The sequence below is a fragment of the Bos mutus genome, chromosome 18, assembly GCF_027580195.1.
Source record: "Bos mutus isolate GX-2022 chromosome 18, NWIPB_WYAK_1.1, whole genome shotgun sequence".
Classification (NCBI taxonomy): Eukaryota; Metazoa; Chordata; class Mammalia; order Artiodactyla; family Bovidae; genus Bos; species Bos mutus.
This window is the reverse complement of record NC_091634.1, coordinates 1,054,959-1,077,082: the sequence shown is the minus strand read 5'-3', so window position 1 is coordinate 1,077,082 and position 22,124 is coordinate 1,054,959. Positions and strand designations below refer to the sequence as shown.

The 22,124-nt window shown below is 46.3% G+C and overlaps 1 protein-coding gene across 5 annotated transcripts; it reads right to left on the bottom strand.

The window, feature by feature from the left end:
- Positions 1 to 261: 261 nt before the first annotated feature.
- On the bottom strand, positions 262 to 21,844 carry ZNF550 (zinc finger protein 550). 5 transcript variants are annotated; one of them, XR_011467570.1, is made up of 5 exons: positions 21,598 to 21,844; positions 18,734 to 18,860; positions 17,837 to 17,932; positions 7,388 to 9,393; positions 262 to 399 (listed from the first exon to the last, which is right to left on the bottom strand). XR_011467570.1 is itself a non-coding variant. In XM_070386955.1 (5 exons), the coding sequence occupies exons 3-5, from the start codon at positions 18,765 to 18,767 to the stop codon at positions 8,387 to 8,389; spliced, it is 1,137 nt and encodes a 378-aa protein (XP_070243056.1). In that variant the 5' UTR covers positions 18,768 to 18,860; positions 19,194 to 19,407; positions 21,598 to 21,844; the 3' UTR covers positions 3,285 to 8,386. The 5 variants fall into 5 exon arrangements, 2 of the variants coding, with proteins under 2 accessions (XP_070243056.1, XP_070243055.1); XR_011467571.1 differs by having other exon boundaries at positions 265 to 399; positions 7,902 to 9,393; XR_011467569.1 differs by having other exon boundaries at positions 272 to 399; positions 3,462 to 9,393.
- Between the last annotated feature and the right edge of the window lie 280 nt (positions 21,845 to 22,124).

The window sequence follows — 22,124 nt, the reverse complement described above, 5'->3', positions numbered from 1 at the left end:
TATCATAAACCTTCATTAGGTTATCTATTAAAATTATTTTGCAAAAAGCATTTAGTACTACATAGCTCAGGTGGTAAAGAATCTGCCTGCAATGCAGGAGACCCCAGTTCGATTCCTGGGTCGGGAAGATCCCCTGGAGAAGGGAATAGCTACCCATTCCAGTATTCTGGCCTGGAGAATTTCAGGGACTGTATAGTCCATGGGGTCACAAAGAGTCAGACACGACTGAGCAACTTTCACCTTTCATCATGTCCCCAAACCAAGGAAAGCCGACGTTCACTCACTGCTGTTACTTTGAGCCTTTGTTCCTTTGTGCAAACTTCCATTGATGCGTGCACCGCATAAACCCGTGCACCAGTCAGAAAACATGTCAGGTATTTCTAAGTAGCCTTGCCATGCCTGTCGAAAGCATGAAAAAAGAAGGGAGAGTTTCAAGAACGGAATGTAAAACTTAAGTTTGAAAATTCAGACCATATCAGTTCAGTTCAGTCGCTCAGTCGTGTCCGACTCTTTGCCACCCCATGAATCGCAGCACTCCAAGCCTCCCTGTCCATCACCAACTCCCGGAGTTCACCCAAACTCATGTGCACTGAGTCAGTGATGCCATCCAGCCATCTCATCCTCTGTCGTCCCCTTCTCCTCCTGCCCCCAATCCCTCCCAGCATCAGGGTCTTTTCTAATGAGTCAACTATTCACATCAGGTGGCCAAAGTACTGGAGTTTCTGCTTTAGCATCAGTCCCTCCAAAGGACACCCAGGACTGATCTCCTTTAGGATGGACTGGTTGGATCTCCTTGCAGTCCAAGGGACTCTCAAGAGTCTTCTCCAACACCACAGTTCAAAAGCATCAATTCTTCAGCGCTCAGCTTTCTTCACAGTCCAACTCTCACACCTATATGTGACCACTGGAAAAACCATAGCCTTGACTAGACGGACGTTTATTGCAAAGTAATATCTCTGCTTTTGAATATGCTATCTAGGTTGGTCATAACTTTCCTTTCAAGGAGTAAGCGTCTTTTAATTTCATGGCTGCAATCACCATCAGACCATATAAATCTATATAAATAGATTCCTTGTGGAAAAAGGCAACTTGCAGGATAAAACTGTTAATATCTTTTGTACCACAGCTAAGTGCACAAAATATGATATTGACATGAAAATGAGACAAACCAGCCAGCATGAAGGAAACCCCATGGACTTAACTCTGGGAAATTTTAAGTTTCAAACCAAATGACAGTGCTAGACTTTAACCTGCTTAATAATGACTTAAATATTTAAAAATCCACTGATATTGATACAGATTAACGGGCAACTCACTTGGGAAGCTGAATTTCAAAGTAGAATGCCAACGACTATGGAAAATTGAAGGAAGACTTCTCTGGTGATCCAGTGGCTAATACTCTGTGCGCCCAGTGCAGGGTGCCTGGGTTCAACCCCTGGTCAAGGAACTAGATTCCATATGCTGCATGTCACAACTAAGACCCAGTGCCGTCAAATAAATAAATAAGAAAACTGATGGAATCTCAAAGTCATCAGCGGTGGCTAAAACTAAGGGATGAAATATTGATATGGATCAGTGTATTTACAAAGTTTCAAAATATCTTCTGAATATTTATTGGAAAGGAAAATAGTAATTCTAAAGTCAAGAACACAAACTTAAATAAGTGCCTAAAATGAATATAAACATTGAGAGGCATGGACACCACATGCCTCCTGATAAGAAGTACTGTGAAATATAACATATCACTCCTGTGGTTTCTCTGTTAAATAATACAGAGATGAAATACAATCATTAGGGAACATCAGAAAAATAAAAGGAAATTTTACAAAATAAATGACCTATATTTGTCCAGATAATCAAGTCTAAGGAACTCAGTGAAACACTGATAAACTGTTTCATTAAAGGAATGCAGAGGGTAATGATAACTAAATGTAACATGCAATTTTGAATTTGGTCACAGACCAGGAAAAATGCTAAGGGACAATATTGGGATGAATGATGACATTTGAATATGGACTATGGATTAGATAATAGTATTGGAAGTCCCTGGTGGTCCAGTGGTTAGGACTGTGTGACTCCACTGCAGGGGGCACAGGTCTGAGCCCTGGTTGGGTAACTAGGATCCTACAAGCCATTTAACATGGCCCAAATTTTTTTTTTTAATTAGTATTTTATCAATATTGAACTTCCTTGATTATGATACTACTCTAACATAAAATGTGCTCTTAGGTATAACATACATTGAAGTATTCACTTGTAGGCAAAATACTTCCAAATTAAACGCAAATTGCTCAGAAATACACAATAGTGTGTACGTGGAGACAATGATCAAGAAAAAGGTGCAGAACAGATACTTGTTTAACCTGGGTAAAATTTATGCAAGAATGTCTTTTGCTATTCTTGCAACTTTTCTAAGTTTGAAGCTATATGAAAAATTTTAAAAAAATATCATATAATCAATTCAAAAGATGCGTAAAGTATAACTTGATGCTAATTCACCCATTTTTTAAAAGCAAAATATAGACTGGATTTCCTTAAACATCTAATCTATAAAAAAATTCTACAACATATACCATATACATGATGTTATATTTCTCTTAAGATCAGGGACTAAAGAAATATAACTGGTATCTTCTCTGTCCTTCAGCAGTACTCCATGGGAACTACTTAATTCTACATGAGAAAAAAATATATATGTATATATATATATTTGCATTAGAAAGGAAGACATAAACTGTCTTCTCTCACCTTGAAATATGTGCTAGAATGTTACCATCCATCTTAGTCCTAATGTGAAGTCTACTGATGTTGGAAATTGTCTGTGCCCCCTGCAGTAGAAGTGTAGAACCTTAACCACTGGACTGCCAAGGTAGTCCTTGTATGGCTCAATTTTTAAGTTAGTACTGATTAAAAAAAACCTTCAGGACAAATTTTAAGCACTCACATCCAATGCCAGAGCAAAGAAGTAAGTTCATGGTTCCAACTGTGAAACCCACATAAACATACCTACATGTTTACATCTGGACTCACCTAACATCCCTGGCACTTCTATTAAAAAACAAACAAACAAACAAAAAAAACTTCACACAAACAAGACTGGACAAGGAGACTCCTTCCCCTTTATAGTCATCTTAACTCAGATGTGTTTTATTTTACTGAATGGCTCAGATGGTATAGAATCTGCCTGCAGTGCAGGAGACCCGGATTTGATCCCTGGATCAGGAAGATTCCCCTGGAGAAGGGAATGGCTACCCACTCCAGTGTTCTTGCCTGGAGAATCCCATGGACAGAGGAGCCGGGTGGACTACAGTCCATGGGGTCACAGAGAGTCAGACATGACTGAGAGACTAACTCTTTCACTCTCCGTAGAAAGCTGCAGAGAGGGGACTTGGAAATGTCTGGTCCTCTCCCCAGGATTAGAGAGCCTGAAACAGCAGAAAGAGGAAAACACTAGTACTCACCTCAGAAGGTCACACCTGTACAGGACGATCACCTTGCTGTCAAGAGACAATAAAGAAAACAAACACACCGACAAACCACATTCAATACATCAGGCAGTGTGGCCCTTCAAAGACGTTGCAGATGAAGCCATTTCTGTTTCAAATCCTGCAATGTCTCCCCACTTCATTTAGAGTCAAAGCCAAGACCCTCATAGTGTTATGCAGTGTTTGCCTGCAAACAGAACCCCAAACCTCTCTGAAATAATCTCCTGTTATTCCCTCTTCATCACTGATTCAGGTGCATAACCTCCCTGATATGCCTCAAACATTCCAGGATATATTCCAGCCAGAAAACCCTTGAACTGGACATTCCCTCTATGTGGAGAAAATTTCTCCTGATACCCACAGAGCCTGTGCCTTCTCTTCCAAGTCTTTGTATAACAGCCACCTTCCTGAAGATGTCCCAACTTTGTTTGATACACTTATGACCTGTCCTTATCCCCTCATAGCTTGGTGTGTATGGTTCAACTTACCCCGCTCCAGTTTTTTCCTTCAGTAATACTTATGACCATCCAGTTTTTTACAGTTTATCATGCTGTTTATGTTACCTCTGCAGGGCAAGATTTTTTTTTTTCAACTTTTTTGGTTCAATGATGCCTTTCAAGTGCCCAGAACAGTGATTTAGGCATCTAAGTGAAAAAAGAATGATTAAAAAAAACCCACCTGAGAATGGAATCAAGAAAGAGCGACGCAGTAGGAAGCGGGAGAGAGGTTCAAGAGGGAGGGGACACATGTATACCTACGGCTAGTTCATGCCGATGTATGGTAGAAACAGACACAATATTGTAAAGGAATCATCCGCCAATTAAAAATAAATAAATAAATACAATTTTTTTTTTTAAAGAGAGTTGGGGGAGGGAAGATAAATTGTGTGATTAGGATTAAGATACACAAACTACTATATATAAAATAGATAGCCAAGAACAACCTACTGTATAGTACAAGGAGCTATACTCAATATTTTGTAATAACCTGCAAGGAAAAATAATCTGAAAAAGAATGAATGTATGTATATGAATAATTAAATCACTTTTCTGTACATCTGAAACACAACATTGAAAATCAACTATATTCCAATAAAAATAAAGCCCCTAAGTGATGTGGATCAATTTATTTTCCACATTGCTAAATATTTTTAAAAAGACCCTGGTGAAGACTGAAAATGCAGTCTACTAACAGCCTTGAGTAACTGATTTGCATGCAACTTCTTTTCACTGAGGTTTGATGAATTTTGGAGTGAATTTCCCTAAATACACTAGCTGTTGCTATTTTTGCAAAATGTGTGCATGTTAATAAATGTACTTATTTTTAAACTTAAAAACATAAGAAGAGTGAGAGTATTGGGCATTTAGAACCAGACAAACAAGTATATTTATTAGAAAAAAAAATTCAAAAGCCTTTTGGGTGCAGATTTAATGTGGTGATCCTTATGCGGACCATTTTCTCCTTAAATATACATTATAAACACTGACATGACCAGATGGTCAACACCGAAATCAGATTGATTATATTCTTTGCAGCCAAAGATGGAGAAGCTCTATACAATCAGCAAAAACAAGACCAGGAGCTGACTGTGGCTCAGATCATGAATTCCTTATTGCCAAATTCAGACTTAAATTGAAGAAAGTAGGGAAAACCACTAGACCATTTAGGTATGACCTAAATCAAATCCCTTATGATTATACAGTGGAAATGAGAAATAGATTTAAGGGACTAGATCTGATAGATAGAGTGCCTGATGAACTATGGACTGAGGTTTGTGACATTGTACAGGAGACAGGGATTAGGACCATCCCCATGGAAAAGAAATGCAAAAAAGCAAAATGGCTGTCTGGGGAGGCCTTACAAACAGCTGTGAAAAGAAGAGAAGCGAAAAGCAAAGGAGAAAAGGAAAGATATAAGCATCTGAATGCAGAGTTCCAAAGAATAGCAAGAAGAGAGAAGAAAGCCTTCCTCAGTGATCAATGCAAAGAAATAGAGGAAAACAACAGAATGGGAAAGACTAGAGATCTCTTCAAGAAAATTAGAGATACCAAGGGAACATTTCATGCAAAGATGGGCTCGATAAAGGACAGAAATGGTATGCACCTAACAGAAGCAGAAGATATTAAGAAGAGGTGGCAAGAATACACAGAAGAACTGTACAAACAAGATCATCACAACCAAGATAATCACGATGGTGTGATCACTGACCTAGAGCCAGACATCCTGGAATGGGAAGTCAAGTGGGCCTTAGAAAGCATCACTACGAACAAAGCTAGTGGAGGTGATGGAATTCCAGTTGAGCTACTTCAAATCCTGAAAGATGATGCTGTGAAAGTGCTGCATTCAATATGCAAGCAAATTTAGAAAACTCAGCAGTGGCCACAGGACTGGAAAAGGTCCGTTTTCATTCCAATCCCAAAGAAAGGCAATGCTAAAGAATGCTCAAACTACCGCATAATGCACTCATCTCACACGCTAGTAAAGTAATGCTCAAAATTCTCCAAGCCAGGCTTCAGCAACACGTGAACCGTGAACTTCCAGTTATTCAAGCTGGTTTTAGAAAAGGCAGAGGAACCAGAGACCAAATTGCCAACATCCGCTGGATCACAGAAAAAGCAAGAGAGTTCCAGAAAAACATCTATTTCTGCTTTATTGACTATGCCAAAGCCTTTGACTGTGTGGATCACAATAAACTGTGGAAAATTCTGAAAGAGGTGGGAATACCAGACCACCTGACCTGCCTCTTGAGAAACCTCTTTGCAGGTCAGGAAGCAACAGTTAGGACTGGACATGGAACAACAGAATGGTTCCAAATAGGAAAAGGAGTACGTCAAGGCTGTATATTGTCACCCTGCTTATTTAACTTATATGCAGAGTACATCATGAGAAACGCTGGACTGGAAGAAGCACAAGCTGGAATCAAGACTGCCGGGAGAAATATCAATAACCTCAGATATGCAGATGACACCACCCTTATGGCAGAAAGTGAAGAGGAACTAAAAAGACTCTTGATGAAAGTGAAAGAGAGTGAAAAATTGGCTTAAAGCTCAACATTCAGAAAATGAAGATCATGGCATCTGATTCCATCACTTCATGGGAAATAGATGGGGAAACAGTGGAAACAGTGTCAGACTTTATTTTTTGGGGCTCCAAAATCACTGTGGATGGTGACTGCAGCCATGAAATTAAAAGACACTTACTCCTTGGAAGGAAAGTTATGACCAACCTAGATAGCATATTCAAAAGCAGAGACATTACTTTGCCAACAAAGGTTCGTCTAGTCAAGGCTATGGTTTTTCCAGTGGTCATGTATGGATGTGAGAGTTGGACTGTGAAGAAAGCTGAGCGCTGAAGAATTGATGCTTTTGAACTGTGGTGTTGGAGAAGACTCTTGAGAGTCCCTTGGACTGCAAGGAGATCCAACCAGTCCATTCTGAAGATCGGTCCTGAGTGTTCTTTGGAAGGAATGATGCTAAAGCAGAAACTCCAGTACTTTGGCCACCTCGTGTGAAGAGTTGACTCCTTGGAAAAGACTCTGATGCTGGGAGGGATTGGGGGCAGGAGGAGAAAGGGACGACAGAGGATGAGATGGCTGGATGGCATCACCGACTCAATGGATGTGAGTCTGAGTGAACTCCAGGAATTGGTGATGGACAGGGAGGCCTGGTGTGCTGCGATTCATGGGGTCGCAAAGAGTCGGACACGACTGAGCGACTGAACTGAACTGAATGATATTTTTAGTATTCCAATTTCTTACTAGTTCAAGTAGCTCATGACTCAAGCCTTCATATTTCTCACAAATACTTAAGTGCCTAATGGCTGGGGACAGCAGTGAACATATAAAAATAAAGGGCTGCAACCTTTTTCTCTCCCAAGTACTGCCCCTCAAAAACAGAACTGACCAAAAACAGCAGCAGCCTTGGCAGGAAAGTCTGAAAGAACTTGCAAAGGCAGTTTTGTTGTTTGTTTGTGACTCCCTGGTGGCTCAGATGGGAAAGAATCTGCCTGCAATGCAGGAGATCTGGGTTCAATCCCTGGGTCAGGAAGGTCCCTTGGAGAAGGGAATGGCCACCTACTCTAGTATTCTTGTCTGGAGAATTCTATGGACAGAGAAGCCCATGAGGGCACAAAGAGTCTGACATGACTAAGTGACGAACATTTCCACTTTTCATGTTTATAGTCTTCCTTTTCATCCCCTCCACCTCCTTGCTATTTTTCTTTTTGGCCACACTGTGGGGCTTGCAGAATCTTAGTTCCCTGACCAGGGATTGAATCCACGCCCTGAGCAGTGAGAGCACAGAATCGCAACCCCTGGACCACATGGGAGTTGCCTTGTTATTTTCCTTTTCAACATAATGCTGAGATTGCCTCTTAAGTGCAAACCCAAGGGAGCCCCAGGGCTGGAGGTTGCTGTACCTGAAAACGCCCCTGAGTTTGTCCCCTCTATGCTTCCTCACAGGAAAAGCCCGAGCTCTGTGAGGTTCTGACGTGGCTCTAGCGTCACGAGTGGTGGATGACCTGACACAGAAGGTTTTCTCAAGGCAATGATCGCGTGGTGCCTCTTCACTACACCACCTCAGGTGGAAGGAGACCCTTCTCTTTGGCTCAGGTTATCTGCAGGCTGTCTCTTCCTGGTGTGTGCCCTGAAGGTGACAGAGGGGGACCCACGGGTGCCCAGGCTTCTCGCTGAGTTTCTCTACAGCCTGAATCCTCCCATGACGGGGGCTGAAGGCCCCGGATATTTACTGCGTTCACAGGCGTCTCTCCCACGTGACCGCCTGTGGGTTTGAAGAGGGGACCAAAAAGCCTTCTCCGGCGTTCTCTGCTGGGAAGAACTTTTCCCTCCAGCCTGGACCTCGTCCTTAGAGACCACGGGCGAGCGGCGGGTGAAGGCCGCCTTCTCAAGTGTGGACCCTCCGGTGCTGCAGGAGGTGTGACCTGCGCTTGAAGGCCTTGCCGCACTGGGCGCACTTGAACGGCGTCTCCGGCGTATGGATGACCGAGTGCTGCAGGAGGTAGGTGCTCCGGTGGAAGGCCTTGCCGCACTGGGTGCAGCTGTAGGGCTTCTCGCCGGTGTGGACGCGCTGGTGCTGCTGCAGCTCCGAGCTGCAGCGGAAGGCCTTGGCGCACTCCGCGCACTCGTAGGGCTTCTCCCCAGTGTGGATGACGTAGTGCTGGATGAGGTGCGCTCGGCTGCTGAACGCCTTCTCACAGTCCTTGCACTCGAAGGGTTTTTCGCCGGAGTGGGTCCGATGGTGGCGGATGAAGGTGGAGCGGTGGGTGAAGGCCTTGCGGCACTGGCTGCACGTGTAGGGCTTCTCCCCGGTGTGCGCCGGCTGGTGCTGCCGGAGGTAGGACCTGCGCTTGAAGGCCTTGCCGCACTCGGCGCACTGGAATGGCTTCTCCCCGGTGTGGATGAGGTAGTGGCGGATCAGCGTGGAGCTCTGGCTGAAGGCTTTCCCACACGCGTTGCACTCATAGGGCTTCATGCCCGTGTGAATCCGCTGGTGGCGCACGAGGTACCATTTCCTGTTGAAAGCCTTCCCGCACTGCTTGCACTTGTAGAGGTGATGGCTGGGGGGGCCTTTTCCAGGTCGCTGCGGGTCACGTTCATGGAGAACATCCCCCTGAGAGACGCTCTTCTGGAACGCCCCTAAGTGCAGACCATCACCTGCCCCTAAACCGTCATCCTCAAGGCTCACCTTCCCCGGATGGGCCTCCTTGCCAGCATCCATCTCTGGCGTCTCTGGAACTCTCCGCGTTTCCAAGAGCCCTTGTGGAGCCCCGGCTCGCCCCAACCTGGAGTCCCAGGAAGATCCCAGAGTCAGGCTTCCCTGGAGCAAGGCTTCCTCAGATAAAACTGGCTGAGAACTGCTTGAGTCTCTGGTCTGACATTTTGGTCTGTCACCTGGAAAGAAGCCGATACATGAAGGCGGATTTTAGTGCTGCAACAGGGAAGGAACTAAAGCAACACTTCAGTGGACAAACGAGAATGAGAGCAGCACCCCTGACACCCGCTGTAGCTTTACGCCAACATAACCTAGATTTCCAATTGCCTTTTACGATCCTTGTACCTGACAGCACAAAAGGGGTGGGCCAAGGGCAAGCTGGGCTGGGAGACAGAGGACCTGGAGCAAGGGAGGGAGGACCAGTTTCAATAACACTGTCTGGAGAGCATGTGCCCCGAGGATTGACGCCTTGGTTCTGTGAGAGTGCAGAAATATGCCACCTTGCGACGCTGGGAAGAAATAGCCCATCTTCCCTGAGACATGGTGTGTGTGTGTGTGTGCGCGCGTGCATGCGGGCGTGCGTGCTTGGTCATGGCTGACTCTTTATGACCCCCATGGACTGTAGCCCACCAAGCTCCTCTGTCCATGGGATTTCCCAGGCAAGAATACTGAAGTGAGTTGCCATTTCCTTCTCCAGGGGGTCTTCCTGACTCAGGGGTCGAACCTACATCTCCTGTGTCTCCTATACTGGCAGGCAGAGTCTTTACCACTGTGCCACCTGGGAAGCCTGTAAGCTGGGTCCTAACGCAGACATGGGAGTTGCCAGAAAGAAGGATGGGTACTGGGTTGAAATAGAAGAGTAAGTGTGAGTAGATTCACCCCTAGAAACTGCTTAAGAATTATAAGAAAATGGAATGTTACTCAGCCATAAAAAAAGAATGAAAGCATTTACAGCAACATGGATGAACGTAGAGACGATCATACTAAGTGAAGTAAGTCAGACACAGAAAGATAAATATCATATCACTTATATGTGGAACCTAAAAAAAACCCCAAAAGATAAAATTCAACTTATTTACAAAACAGAAACAGACCCACAGACAGAAAACAACTATGGTTACCAAAGGGGAAAGGGTGAGGAGGGAAGGATATATAGGAGTCTGGGATTACTTGATACGCACTACTATATATGAAATAGATAAACAACAAAGACCTCCTGTATAACACAGGGATTATACTCAATATCTTGCAATACCCAATACAGGAAGAGAATCTGAAAAAGCACATATACGTGTGTATAACTCACTCACTTTGCTGTACATCTGAAACTACCACGACGGTGTAAATCAACTCTACTCCGATTTTTAAAAACAGGTGCCAAGAAGATGACCCGGGAGGTAATAAGTGTTGTCTAAGTAGCTGATGCTTCCCTGATGGCTCAGTGGTAAAGAATCCATCTGCTAATGCAAGAGAAATGGGTTCGATCCCTGGGTCAGGAAGATCCCCTGGAGAAGGAAATGGAAACCCACTCCAGTATTCTTGCCTGGAGAATCCCACGGACAGAGGAGCCCAGCGGGCTACAGTCCATGGGGTCACAAAGAGTCAGACACAATTTATTGAGTTAACAAGAACTAAAACAAGTGGTTGATACACAGAACACTGAAAACAGTGCCTAAAAAAAAGAGAAAGAATTCCCTGGCGGCCCAGTGATTACGGCTCCATGTCCTCACTGCTGAGGACTGGGTTCAATCTCTGGAGATCCCACAAGCCTTTGTGATGTCACCAAAAGGAAAAAAAGAGTTAGAAAAAGAAAACAGCAAGAGAAGCCTGATGAAGGCAACACTACAGGGGCGGTTACAGGAAGGAGACAGTGAAAATCTCAGAAGGGGCAGAGGGACACACCAGGCCAAATGGTAGGAAACCCAATTTTCCACTGCTAAGGGGCATTAATGTGGTGTCAGCAGGAAGGGCTCCGGAGTCAGAACGCCTCGGGTCCAGGTGTGGTTTGTGGGACGTTAGTTCCCTGACCAGGGATCAAGGCCTTGCCGCGTGCAGTGGAAGCACACAGCTCTCGCCACTGGCCCGCCAGGGAAGTCCCTTCTCTCTTCTCTGACTTACGATTTTCTCACCTGAGAGACGAGAAGACTGTTTCTCCAGCTGTCGTGAGGGTTAAATGAGAAAATGCCTGCAAAGCTCTTGGCACACTTCTTGGCGCCGTATGAGTGTTTTCGGTGGTTAACTTTGTACTTCAAGTTGGCCTGATGGTTGTGCCGAGCTCTTTGTCCGAATACCATTTGGCATGCTGCTGTGAAGGTACTTTTTAGGTACTACTGACAGTGAAATTCTCAGACTTTGAGAAAAGCAGGTTCCCCTTCATATGTTGGGCCAAATCCATTAATTAGTAGCCTTCCAATCCCAAAGACAGGCAATGCCAAAGAATGCTCAAACTACCATACAATTGCACTCATCTCACATGCTAGTAAAGTAATGCTCAAAATTCTCCAAGCCAGACTTCAGCAATACGTGAACCATGAACTTCCTGATGTTCAAGCTAGTTTTAGAAAAGGCAGAGGAACCAGAGATCAAATTGCCAACATCCGCTGGATCATGGAAAAAGCAAGAGTTCCAGAAAAACATCTATTTCTGCTTTATTGACTATGCCAAAGCCTTTGACTGTGTGGATCACAATAAACTGTGGAAAATTCTGAAAGAGATGGGAATACCAGACCCCCTGACCTGCCTCTTGAGAAATTTGTATGCAGGTCAGGGAGCAACAGTTAGAACTGGACATGGAACAACAGACTGGTTCCAAATAGGAAAAGGAGTACGTCAAGGCTGGATATTGTCACCCTGCTTATTTAACTTATATGCAGAGTACATCATGAGAAACGCTGGACTGGAAGAAACACAAGCTGGAATCAAGATTGCCGGGAGAAAAAAAAAAAGATTGCCGGGAGAAATATCAATAACCTCAGATATGCAGATGACACCACCCTTATGGCAGAAAGTGAAGAGGAACTAAAAAGCCTCTTGATGAATGGGAAAGTAGAGAGTGAAAAAGTTGGCTTCAAGCTCAACATTCAGAAAATGAAGATCATGGCATCTGGTCCCATCACTTCATGGGAAATAGATGGGGAAACAGTGGAAACACTGTCAGACTTTATTTTTTGGGGCTCCAAAATCACTGCAGATGGTGATTGCAGCGATGAAATTAAAAGATGCTTACTCCTTGGAAGAAAAGTTATGACCAACCTAGATAGCATATTCAAAAGCAGAGACATTACTTTGCCAACAAAGGTCTGTCTAGTCAAGGCTATGGTTTTCCAGTGGTCATGTATGGATGTGAGAGTTGGACTGTGAAGAAGGCTGAGCGCTGAAGAATTGATGCTTTTGAACTGTGGTGTTGGAGAAGACTCTTGAGAATCCCTTGGACTGCAAGGAGATCCAACCAGTCCATTCTGAAGGAGATCAGCCCTGGGATTTCTTTGGAGGGAATGATGCTGAAGCTGAAACTCCAGTACTTTGGCCACCTCATGCGAAGAGCTGACTCATTGGAAAAGACTCTGATGGTGGGAGGGATTGGGGGCAGGAGGAGAAGGGGAAGACAGAGGATGAGATGGCTGGATGGCATCACTGACTCGATGGACTTGAGTCTGAGTGAACTCCAGGAATTGGTGATGGACAGGGAGGCCTGGCGTGCTGCGATTCATGGGGTTGCAAAGAGTCGGACACGACTGAGTGACTGAACTGAACTGAACTGAAGAGCAAAGACAGGGGCGGGAGGTAGGAGGGAAGGCCAAGAGGGAGGAGAGGTATGTGTGCCAATGGCTGATACATGTTAATGTATGGCAGAAGCCAACACAACATTGTAAAGCAATTATCCTCCAATTAAAAATACATAAATTCTTTTAAAAAAAGAGAGAGAGAGAAAAGACTGAGATGCCCTAGGAGGGAAGGAATTCTGCCTCCAGACTTAAGGCTGCAAGCATCTACTCTCCCAGCTTTCTGGTCTGCCCTGCAGATTTCAAAATCTCTTAGCTCTTACAATCATATGAAGCCAGATCAATAGAATAGATCTCAATGGACACATATCTCTTTTGGCTCTGATTCTCTGAAGCAGTCTAATGTCAGTATCCTCATTGCTTTAGGGGGCAGTTAGGATAACAGCAACTCCACCATCCAGGACAAGCCATCTTGTTCTACATGCCAAACAAAGAAGCCTCAGAAGAAACCAACCTTGGTGACACCCAGCCTCGAGAAACGAAACTGCTGTTCAAGGCACCCACTCCCATCCTCAGAAAGAAACAAAGAAAATCTATCCACGTTCCCGGCCCATGCACCAAAGAAAAAAAAAAAAGAAGAAAGAAAAAAAAAAAGAAAATCTATCCACAATGACAGTGTCAACAGTGGGGACCGCTATAGGAGCAGCTACTGACAAGGATGGGGCAACAGAACCTGCCACAGTCCTGGAAATATTCTAAATTTTAGGTGCAGTAAAGGATACTTCAGTTTATATGTACATTAAAAAGTAAAGCTGAAAAAAAAAAAAAAGTGAAGCTGAAATCCTCTTCCTGGGCACATATCCAGACAAAACTCTAGTTTGAAAAGACATGAGAGAGTCAATTTTTAGGTAGGCTGATAAGAACTCTGGGGTACCTGAGGAGGAGATAGGGGTGTGGAGTTCTCAAGGAGGAGAAAGAACAAACTTTTCTTTTCTACATTCCTTAGTCTTAGTCATATAAAACGTTTTTCTTTAACACAACTAAACAACTCAGCTTCAACTCTGTACTAAGGATTGTATAACAACAATGTATTCTGCTTGAGGAGAGTTTCTCCTTCTTGAAAACCTTCTGACTAATCCTGTTATCTTAAAATGTATATTATGGATTATGGCACAAAGTGAAGAGGAACTAAAAAGCCTCTTGATGAAAGTGAAAAAGGAGAGTGAAAAAGTTGGCTTAAAGCTCAACATTCAGAAAGTGAAGATCTTGGCATCTGGTCCCAACACTTCATGGGAAATAGATGGGGAAACAGTGGAAACAGTGTCAGACTTTATTTTTGGGGGCTCCAAAATCACTGCAGATGCTGACTGCAGCCATGAAATTAAAAGATGCTTACTCCTTGGAAGAAAATTTATGACCAACCTAGATAGCATATTCAAAAGCAGAGACATTACTTTGCCAACAAAGGTCTGTCTAGTCAAGGCTATGGTTTTCCAGTGGTCATGTATGGATGTGAGAGTTGGGCTGTGAAGAAAGCTGAGCACCGAAGAATTGATGCTTTTGAACTGTGGTGTTGGAGAAGACTCTTGAGACTCCCTTGGACTGCAAGGAGATCCAACCAGTCCATTCTAAAGGAGATCAGCCCTGGGTGTTCTTTGGAAGGAATGATGCTAAAGCTGAAACTCCAATACTGTGGCCACCTCATGCGAAGAGCTGACTCATTGGAAAAGACCCTGATGCTGGGAGGGGTTGGGGGCAGGAGGAGAAGGGGACGACAGAGGATGAGACGGCTGGATGACATTACTGACTCGATGGACATGAGTGTGAGTGAACTCCGGGAGTTGGTGATGGACAGGGAGGCCTGGCGTGCTGCGATTCATGGGGTCGAAAAGAGTCAGAGACGACTGAGTGACTGAACTGAACTAAAGATCTTTCTATTGTTAGTTCTAATCCTGTCATTAGTTCTATTGTTAGTCTATTGTTAGTCTAATCCTAACAGAAGCAGAAGATATTAAGAAGAGATGACAAGAATACACAGAAGAACTGTACAAAAAAGATCTTCACGACCCAGATAATCACGATGGTGTGATCACTGACGTAGAGCCAGACATCCTGGAATGGGAAGTCAAGTGGGCCTTAGAAAGCATCACTACGAACAAAGCTAGTGGAGGTGATGGAATTCCAGTGGAGCTACTTCAAATCCTGAAAGATGATGCTGTGAAAGTGCTGTACTCAATATGCCAGCAAATTTGGAAAACTCAGCAGTGGCCACAGGACTGCAAAAGGTCAGTTTTCATTCCAATCCCAAAGAAAGGCAATGCCAAAGAATGCTCAAACTACCGCATAATGCACTCATCTCACACGCTAGTAAAGTAATGCTCAAAATTCTCCGAGCCAGACTTCAGCAATATGTGAACCGTGAACTTCCTGATGTTCAAGATGGTTTTAGAAAAGGCAGAGGAACCAGAGACCAAATTGCCAACATTCGCTGGATCACAGAAAAAGCAAGAGAGTTCCAGAAAAACATCTATTTCTGCTTTATTGACTATGCCAAAGCCTTTGACTGTGTGGATCACAATAAACTGTGGAAAATTCTGAAAGAGATGGGAATATCAGACCACCTGATCTGCCTCTTGAGAAATTTGTATGCAGGTCAGGAAACAACAGTTAGAACTGGACATGGAACAACAGACTGGTTCCAAATAGGAAAAGGAGTATGTCAAGGCTGTATATTGTCACCCTGCTTATTTAACTTATATGCAGAGTACATCATGAGAAACGCTGGGCTGGAAGAAGCACAAGCTGGAATCAAGATTGCCGGGAGAAATATCAATAACCTCAGATATGCAGATGACACCACTCTTATGGCAGAAAGTGAAGAGGAACTAAAAAGACTCTTGATGAATGGGAAAGTGGAGAGTAAAAAAGTTGGCTTACAGCTCAACATTCAGAAAATGAAGATCATGGTATCCGGTCCCATCACTTCATGGGAAATAGATGGGGAAACAGTGGAAACAGTGTCAGACTTTATTTTTTGGGGCTCCAAAATCACTACAGATGGTGACTGCAGCCATGAAATTAAAAGACACTTAGTCCTTGGAAGGAAAGTTATGACTAACCTAGATAGCATATTCAAAAGCAGAGACATTACTTTGCCAACAAAGGTTCGTCTAGTCAAGGCTATGGTTTTTCCTGTGGTCATGTATGGATGTGAGAGTTGGACTGTGAAGAAAGCTGAGCACCGAAGAATTGATGCTTTTGAACTGTGGTGTTGGAGAAGACTCTTGAGAGTCCCTTGGACTGCAAGGAGATCCAACCAGTCCATTCTGAAGGAGATCAACCCTGGGATTTCTTTGGAAGGAATGATGCTGAAGCTGAAACTCCAGTAGTTTGGCCACCTCATGTGAAGAGTTGACTCATTAGAAAAGACTCTGATCCTGGGAGGGATGGGGGCAGGAGGAGAAGGGGACGACAAAGGATGAGATGGCTGGATGGCATCACTGACTCAATGGACGTGAGTCTCTGTGAACTCCGGGAGTTGGTGATGGACAGGGAGGCCTGGCGTGCTGCGATTCATGGGGTCGCAAAGAGTTGGACACAACCAAGCGACTGATCTGATCTGATCTGAATCCTGTCATCTTAAAATGCAAATTGTGGGAGCAGGTCTAGTAAGATCTTTACAACCTTGAGACATTCTTTTGCAGATCTTTTTCTTCTCTTGTATTTCTTACTATATAAGTCCCTTTAGTATTTGTTGTAAAGCTGGTTTGGTGGCACTGAATTCTAACTTTTGCTTGTCTGAAAAGCTTTTGATTTCTCCACCAATTTTGAATGAGATGAGACATTCTTTTGATTCACTGTAATAACCAATTAAAAAGTATATAGCTCTCTTGCTAAGACTGGCAAGAGGGGCACTCACTGTCCTGCTTCTGATATCTCTACGTCAGAAGCTTTCTCTGTCAGTTTTTCATTTTAATAAAATTCTGCTACACAAAAGCTTTTGAGTGATCAAGCCTGGTCCCTGGTCCTGAAGCTAAATCTTTGGAGGTCGTGAATGTGACATCGCTCGCTGCAGGCTGTCAGACACACCCCCGTGTCCACCGCTCACCGCAGGCTGTCAGACACACCCCCTGTGTTCACAGCGGCACTGCTCACAACAGCCAAGACACGGAAGCAGCCTGATGTCCATCGGCTGATGAATGGATGAAGACGTGCTGCTTAAATACAGCGGAATATTACTCAGCCGTAAAAAGGATGAAATTATGCCATTTGCAGGAACACAGATGGAACCGTGTTGATATTATGCTTTAGTGAAATAAGTCAGACAGAGAAAAACAAATGCCGTATGGTATCGCTTATATGTGAAATCTAACTATACGACACAAAAGAACTTGTCTATGAAACAGAAAGATTCACAGACGTGGAGAACAGACTTGTTGTTGCCAAGTGGGGCAGTGATGAGGGGGAAGACTGGGAGTTTGGGATCAGCAGATGCAAACTATTACATATAGGATGGATAAGCAACAAGCCCTACTGTAACACCGCGAACTATATCGGATGTTCTGGGATAAACCATAGTGGAAAAGAATATAAAGAAAGAATATACAGATGTGTGTAACTGAGTCACTTTGCTGTACAGCATAACTAGCACAACACTGGAAATCAACTGTACTCAATTTAATAGAGAAAATTAAGGAAGAAAAAAATAAGGAGGAGGCGGTGTCTGGATCTCTAAACAATGGTGTGGTCCCAAGCTGGCCAGCTGACGCACACTAAACCTCAATGTGAGAGAAACCTCCAGACCCCATGAAGGGCTTCACATGGCAGCTCAGAGGCACCGGTCCCCGCACGTTCTGAAGGCTGCCATGAGCCAAACTGGCCAGCAGCTACCAGTTCCTACCTGGGCTGGTGCTATGCGGGAGGCCTCTGGTTCCTGTCCACAGCTTCTGCCCGTGCTCCAGCAGGTGGATCAGCTCTGGTTTGGGAATTGGATGCCCTGTGGATGGAGCAAGAAACAGGATACAGGTGTTTGATGAGAAGAATGAAAACCTCCACCCTGTCTGGGACTCTGTGACAGGAAAAGGAAGACCACGAATGTAGCTGCTCCCAAAGTAAATAAAGTGTTGATCTGTGACCTGGAACCAAGGGCGCACACACCACTCCAGGGCTGCCACTGCCGTAGAGGGTGGGGTTGTCTGTCTGCACAACACCTGTGCCCTTGAACGTCATCACTGGAAGCCGGCCCCACGCAGGGGCACAGGACAGGACCCTGGGAAGGGGACGCTCCTTCTGGAACGTCTTTGATGATTCCTCTAAGTCACCCTGTGCTTCAGAACCACCCAAGGATGCCTAAGCCCAACCTTAAACCAAAAGAAACAAAACTGCTCAGGGTCACATCGAGGCATCAATAGTTCTCAAGTCCCGGGTGGCAGTGATGTCAAACGCTATGGAGGGCCTGCCTGACTCACCTTCTGTTCAGAGAACAGCCCTGCTAACTGTGGGGACGTGTGACCCCACCAGGTTGGGGCAATCAGTTTCCCAGCAGAGGAGTCAAGAACAGGGACTGACCTCAGACTGAGCCTGAGGGTGCTGAGCACTGGGACGAGGGCTGGTGTTCAGAGGGACACTGCTTCTATCCCTCTGATCCCTGCTACATACACAGATCAGGCAGGAGGAGGAGGGGCCAGCAAACTGCAGGGCCCGTGGGGAGCAGGAAAGGTGACTCCTGTGACCTTCTGATCAGCCAGAAACCAGGAGGAGCCTGGGGTCCCCACAGGTCTAAGAGCTGAGCACGTACCCAGGGAGACCAGGAGCCCGCAGGTCTCCAGCATCACCTCCCGGAACAAGGTCCTCTGGTCTAGGTCAAGTTGTCCCCACTCCTCCGGGGTAAAGGTCACGGCCACATCCTTGAAGGTCACCACCACCTGGAGAGTCAAACACAGCAGCACTGGTGATGTGCACTTGGGTGGGATCAGGCCTGTCACCGTGGTGCTGGCGAAGGTGCAGAGACCCAGGCCTGAATCACGAGGCCTCTGATGGCCAAGTTCTGTGCTGGGTTCAGGGGGAAGCAGATGCAGCCTTGGGACATAAAGCAGTTGTGGCTGAGAGGAAAGCCTCAGGTGCAGGAGGCCACGGGAGAGGACACAGACAGTGGTGTTCCACGAGGTCTGGGGGCAGAGGGAAGTGCTCTGGGAAAAATGCTCGAGACGTAACTCCAACAATGGCCACAGCAGCGACAGCACCGGAGCTGCCCTCACCCTGTCTGAGCGCCTGCCCAGGCGGAGGGCTTCACACGCTGACGTTCAAGTGACTGCAGATCCCTTGCTCTGGGCCAGAGATCCAGGGTTCAAATGAAGAGTCTGAAGTCTGACGCTGGCAGTGTGACCGTAGGCACAACATCTTTTCATTTCTCCAAGCATCAGTGTCACCATCAACACTATGCTCATTCCCACTGTGCCGTGATTCTGAGAACTAAAGAGATAATAACAGATGCGGGAGGACCGGCACAGTGAAGTGCTCCACGTCCTTTGTGACTTTACTAATCCCCCCACAGCCCTCGAGGGAAAGGTTATCATCACCTCCCTGTCTCAGCCAGATCTCTAGGTCCAGGGAGCCCTAGAAAGGCACCCATAACCTCAGATTTAAGTTACAGAAGTAGGGAAATGCCCTGGTGGCCCAGTGGTTAGGACTCCATGCTTTCACTGCCAAAGCCCAGGGTTCGATTGTTGGTTGCGGAACTAAGATCCCACAAGCCACGTTGCATGGTAAAAAAAAAAAAAAAAAGGAACAGAACTGGGAACTGAACATCCATCCAGCAAAAGAAAGCAGAGAGTTACCAGAAGATGGGCAGGTGGGAGCCAGGGGTACCTCAGCCAGAAGGAAAATGGCCAGGAAAGGACTATCCTAAGAGGAGACACGAGGCACAGGGAGAGGGGAGAGATCCGGGACCAGGGCCCCAGACAAGGGGAAACGCAAGGGCAAAAGCTGCACACCAGGCAGAAATGAGTGCAGTGAGCAAGGGAAGTAGGGAAGGGGGAGACGCGTGGAGGGGCCCACAGGGCACATCCAGTAGAGCCGTGTGGGCCAGGGCAGAGACTGTACGTATCGTAGCTGTGCTGAGAGCACCTGAGTGGGAGGCTCGTTCATTCCACCATTTCCTGAGCAGCGTTTATACGCCTGGGCCATTCCAGGTCTTGGCAGAGAGCACTACAGGCACTCGAGTTCTAGGGCTGGAAACAGATGTTAAATGAACAACTAAGTAAATGAACAACAATGTCAGAGGGACCAAAGGGCTCCAAACTCAAGGAAACCGAGCCGGAAGGTTGAGAAGGTGACCGCCTGCTTGTGATTGGGCACCAGGGAGAGCCTCTCTCAGGACAGCCGACGGGAGTGAGTCTGAAATAAAGTAAAGAAGGGAACCAAGTGGATGGGAAATTAACAAATAGGACGAGTCCTGACAGTGATCAGGGCTGTGAAGCGGGCACTCAGGGCAATGGCTATGCAGTTACCCAGGACCTCATGTGCTTTTATGTCCAAAGGAACCCCACATTCCTGTACACCATCATACCTGACCATTTGAAAGGACTCACTCTGGCTGTAAACCAACCAAAACCCAACTGCCACTTCTGAAGTGTGTGTGTCCTATGTCAGGCTTAGAGCGACTCTGTGAGACCCTGTGGACTGTAGCCTGCCAGGCTCTTCTGTCCATGGGATTCTCTAGGCCAGAATACTAGAGTGGGTTGCCATGCCCTCTTCCAAGGGATCTTCCCAACCTGAGGATTGAACCTACATCCCTTACATCTCCTGCACTAGCAAGCAGATTCTAGAGCCACCCGGGAAGCTTAAAGGTAAATTCCTTGGCCTTTTGGGCTCCCAGCTGGTCCTGACACCTTTTCTGTCCTAGCAGAGCAGCAATCCCCTAACTGCTGCAGGCTACTGCTGCCTTTTCCGCAGCCCAGCCCTTATCTTTATAGAGGATACAGGACAGGGAAGCCAAGGATCAGATTCCCCCAGGGATGAGCCTCTGCCATCAACACGGGCTCAGGAGGCACCTCCATGAAAAGAGAGCCAGAGTGATGCTCCCTGGACCATGCTGGGCACTTGGTAATACATGTCATCCACGTGCCTTTTCTAGTTCCCTAATCCCAGGTGGAGGAACTTTAATATAAAAGCCAAGCACAGGAACTATCCTGGCGGGCCAGTGGTTAATAATCCCCTATTCAGGGGACACCAGTTCGATCCCTGCTCGAGGAACTAGGATCTCACATGCCTCACGACTCAGCCAAAAAAAAAAAGTCAAGGGCAGCAACGAAAGTTACTCAAGGTCCTAGACTCGGGAAGGGGCGCGGCCTCATCACGCAGAAAAGTCTCGGGACTGTGCGGCCTGCGCTCCGCCCTGCGGGTCCTTCCACGCCACTGGAGTGGGCTTGGAGGGAGGAATTCTAGAAGGCACCTCTCTCCCTTTTACTCGGCGTCCCAGTGACTGACAGAAATAGGATCCACCGTACGGAGGCCCTAACCTGGGCTCCCACACGGAGCACAAGCGACCCTCTCCCGAGGCTCCGAGACAGTGTCCTGCAGAGGACAAGGCGACGAGACACAGGACACCGCCGTCCAGCACCGCAGTGGGTAGGTCCGAACGGGTGCGCGTCGTCCACTCACCTGCGCCGGGGTCAAGAGCGCCGCCATGGCACCGCGGGGAGTGCAGGATCCCGCGACGACGCCGGCGAGCGGCGGGTCCAGACGGCTTAGCTGAGCCTCCGCCAGGTCGCACAGAGGCGTACGTGGGCCTGCCTTGCTGTCCTCGCCGCTCCGTCCCCAAAGCCCGGGAAACAGTCACCAAAGACAGACAAAACCTCCCCATCAACAACCAACAGCCTCCCTGGCGACGCAGGAAGTCCTGCCCCAGAAAACGCGGGCCGGCAACGCCCCCTTCTGTGATATTATCCTCGCGTCCCTCCCAGCCCCCGTAGAGCATAGCCTTCTGGGTAATGTAGTCCTGCTTCCGTCCGTGAAGGGGCTGCTGCTAAATCGCTTCAGTCGTGTCCGACTCTGTGCGACCCCATAGACGGCAGCCCACCAGGCTCCTCTGTCCATGGGATTTTCCAGGCAAGAGCACTGGAGTGGGGTGCCATTTCCTTCTCCAGTGCATGAAAGTGAAAAGTGAAAGGGAAGTCGCTCAGTTGTGT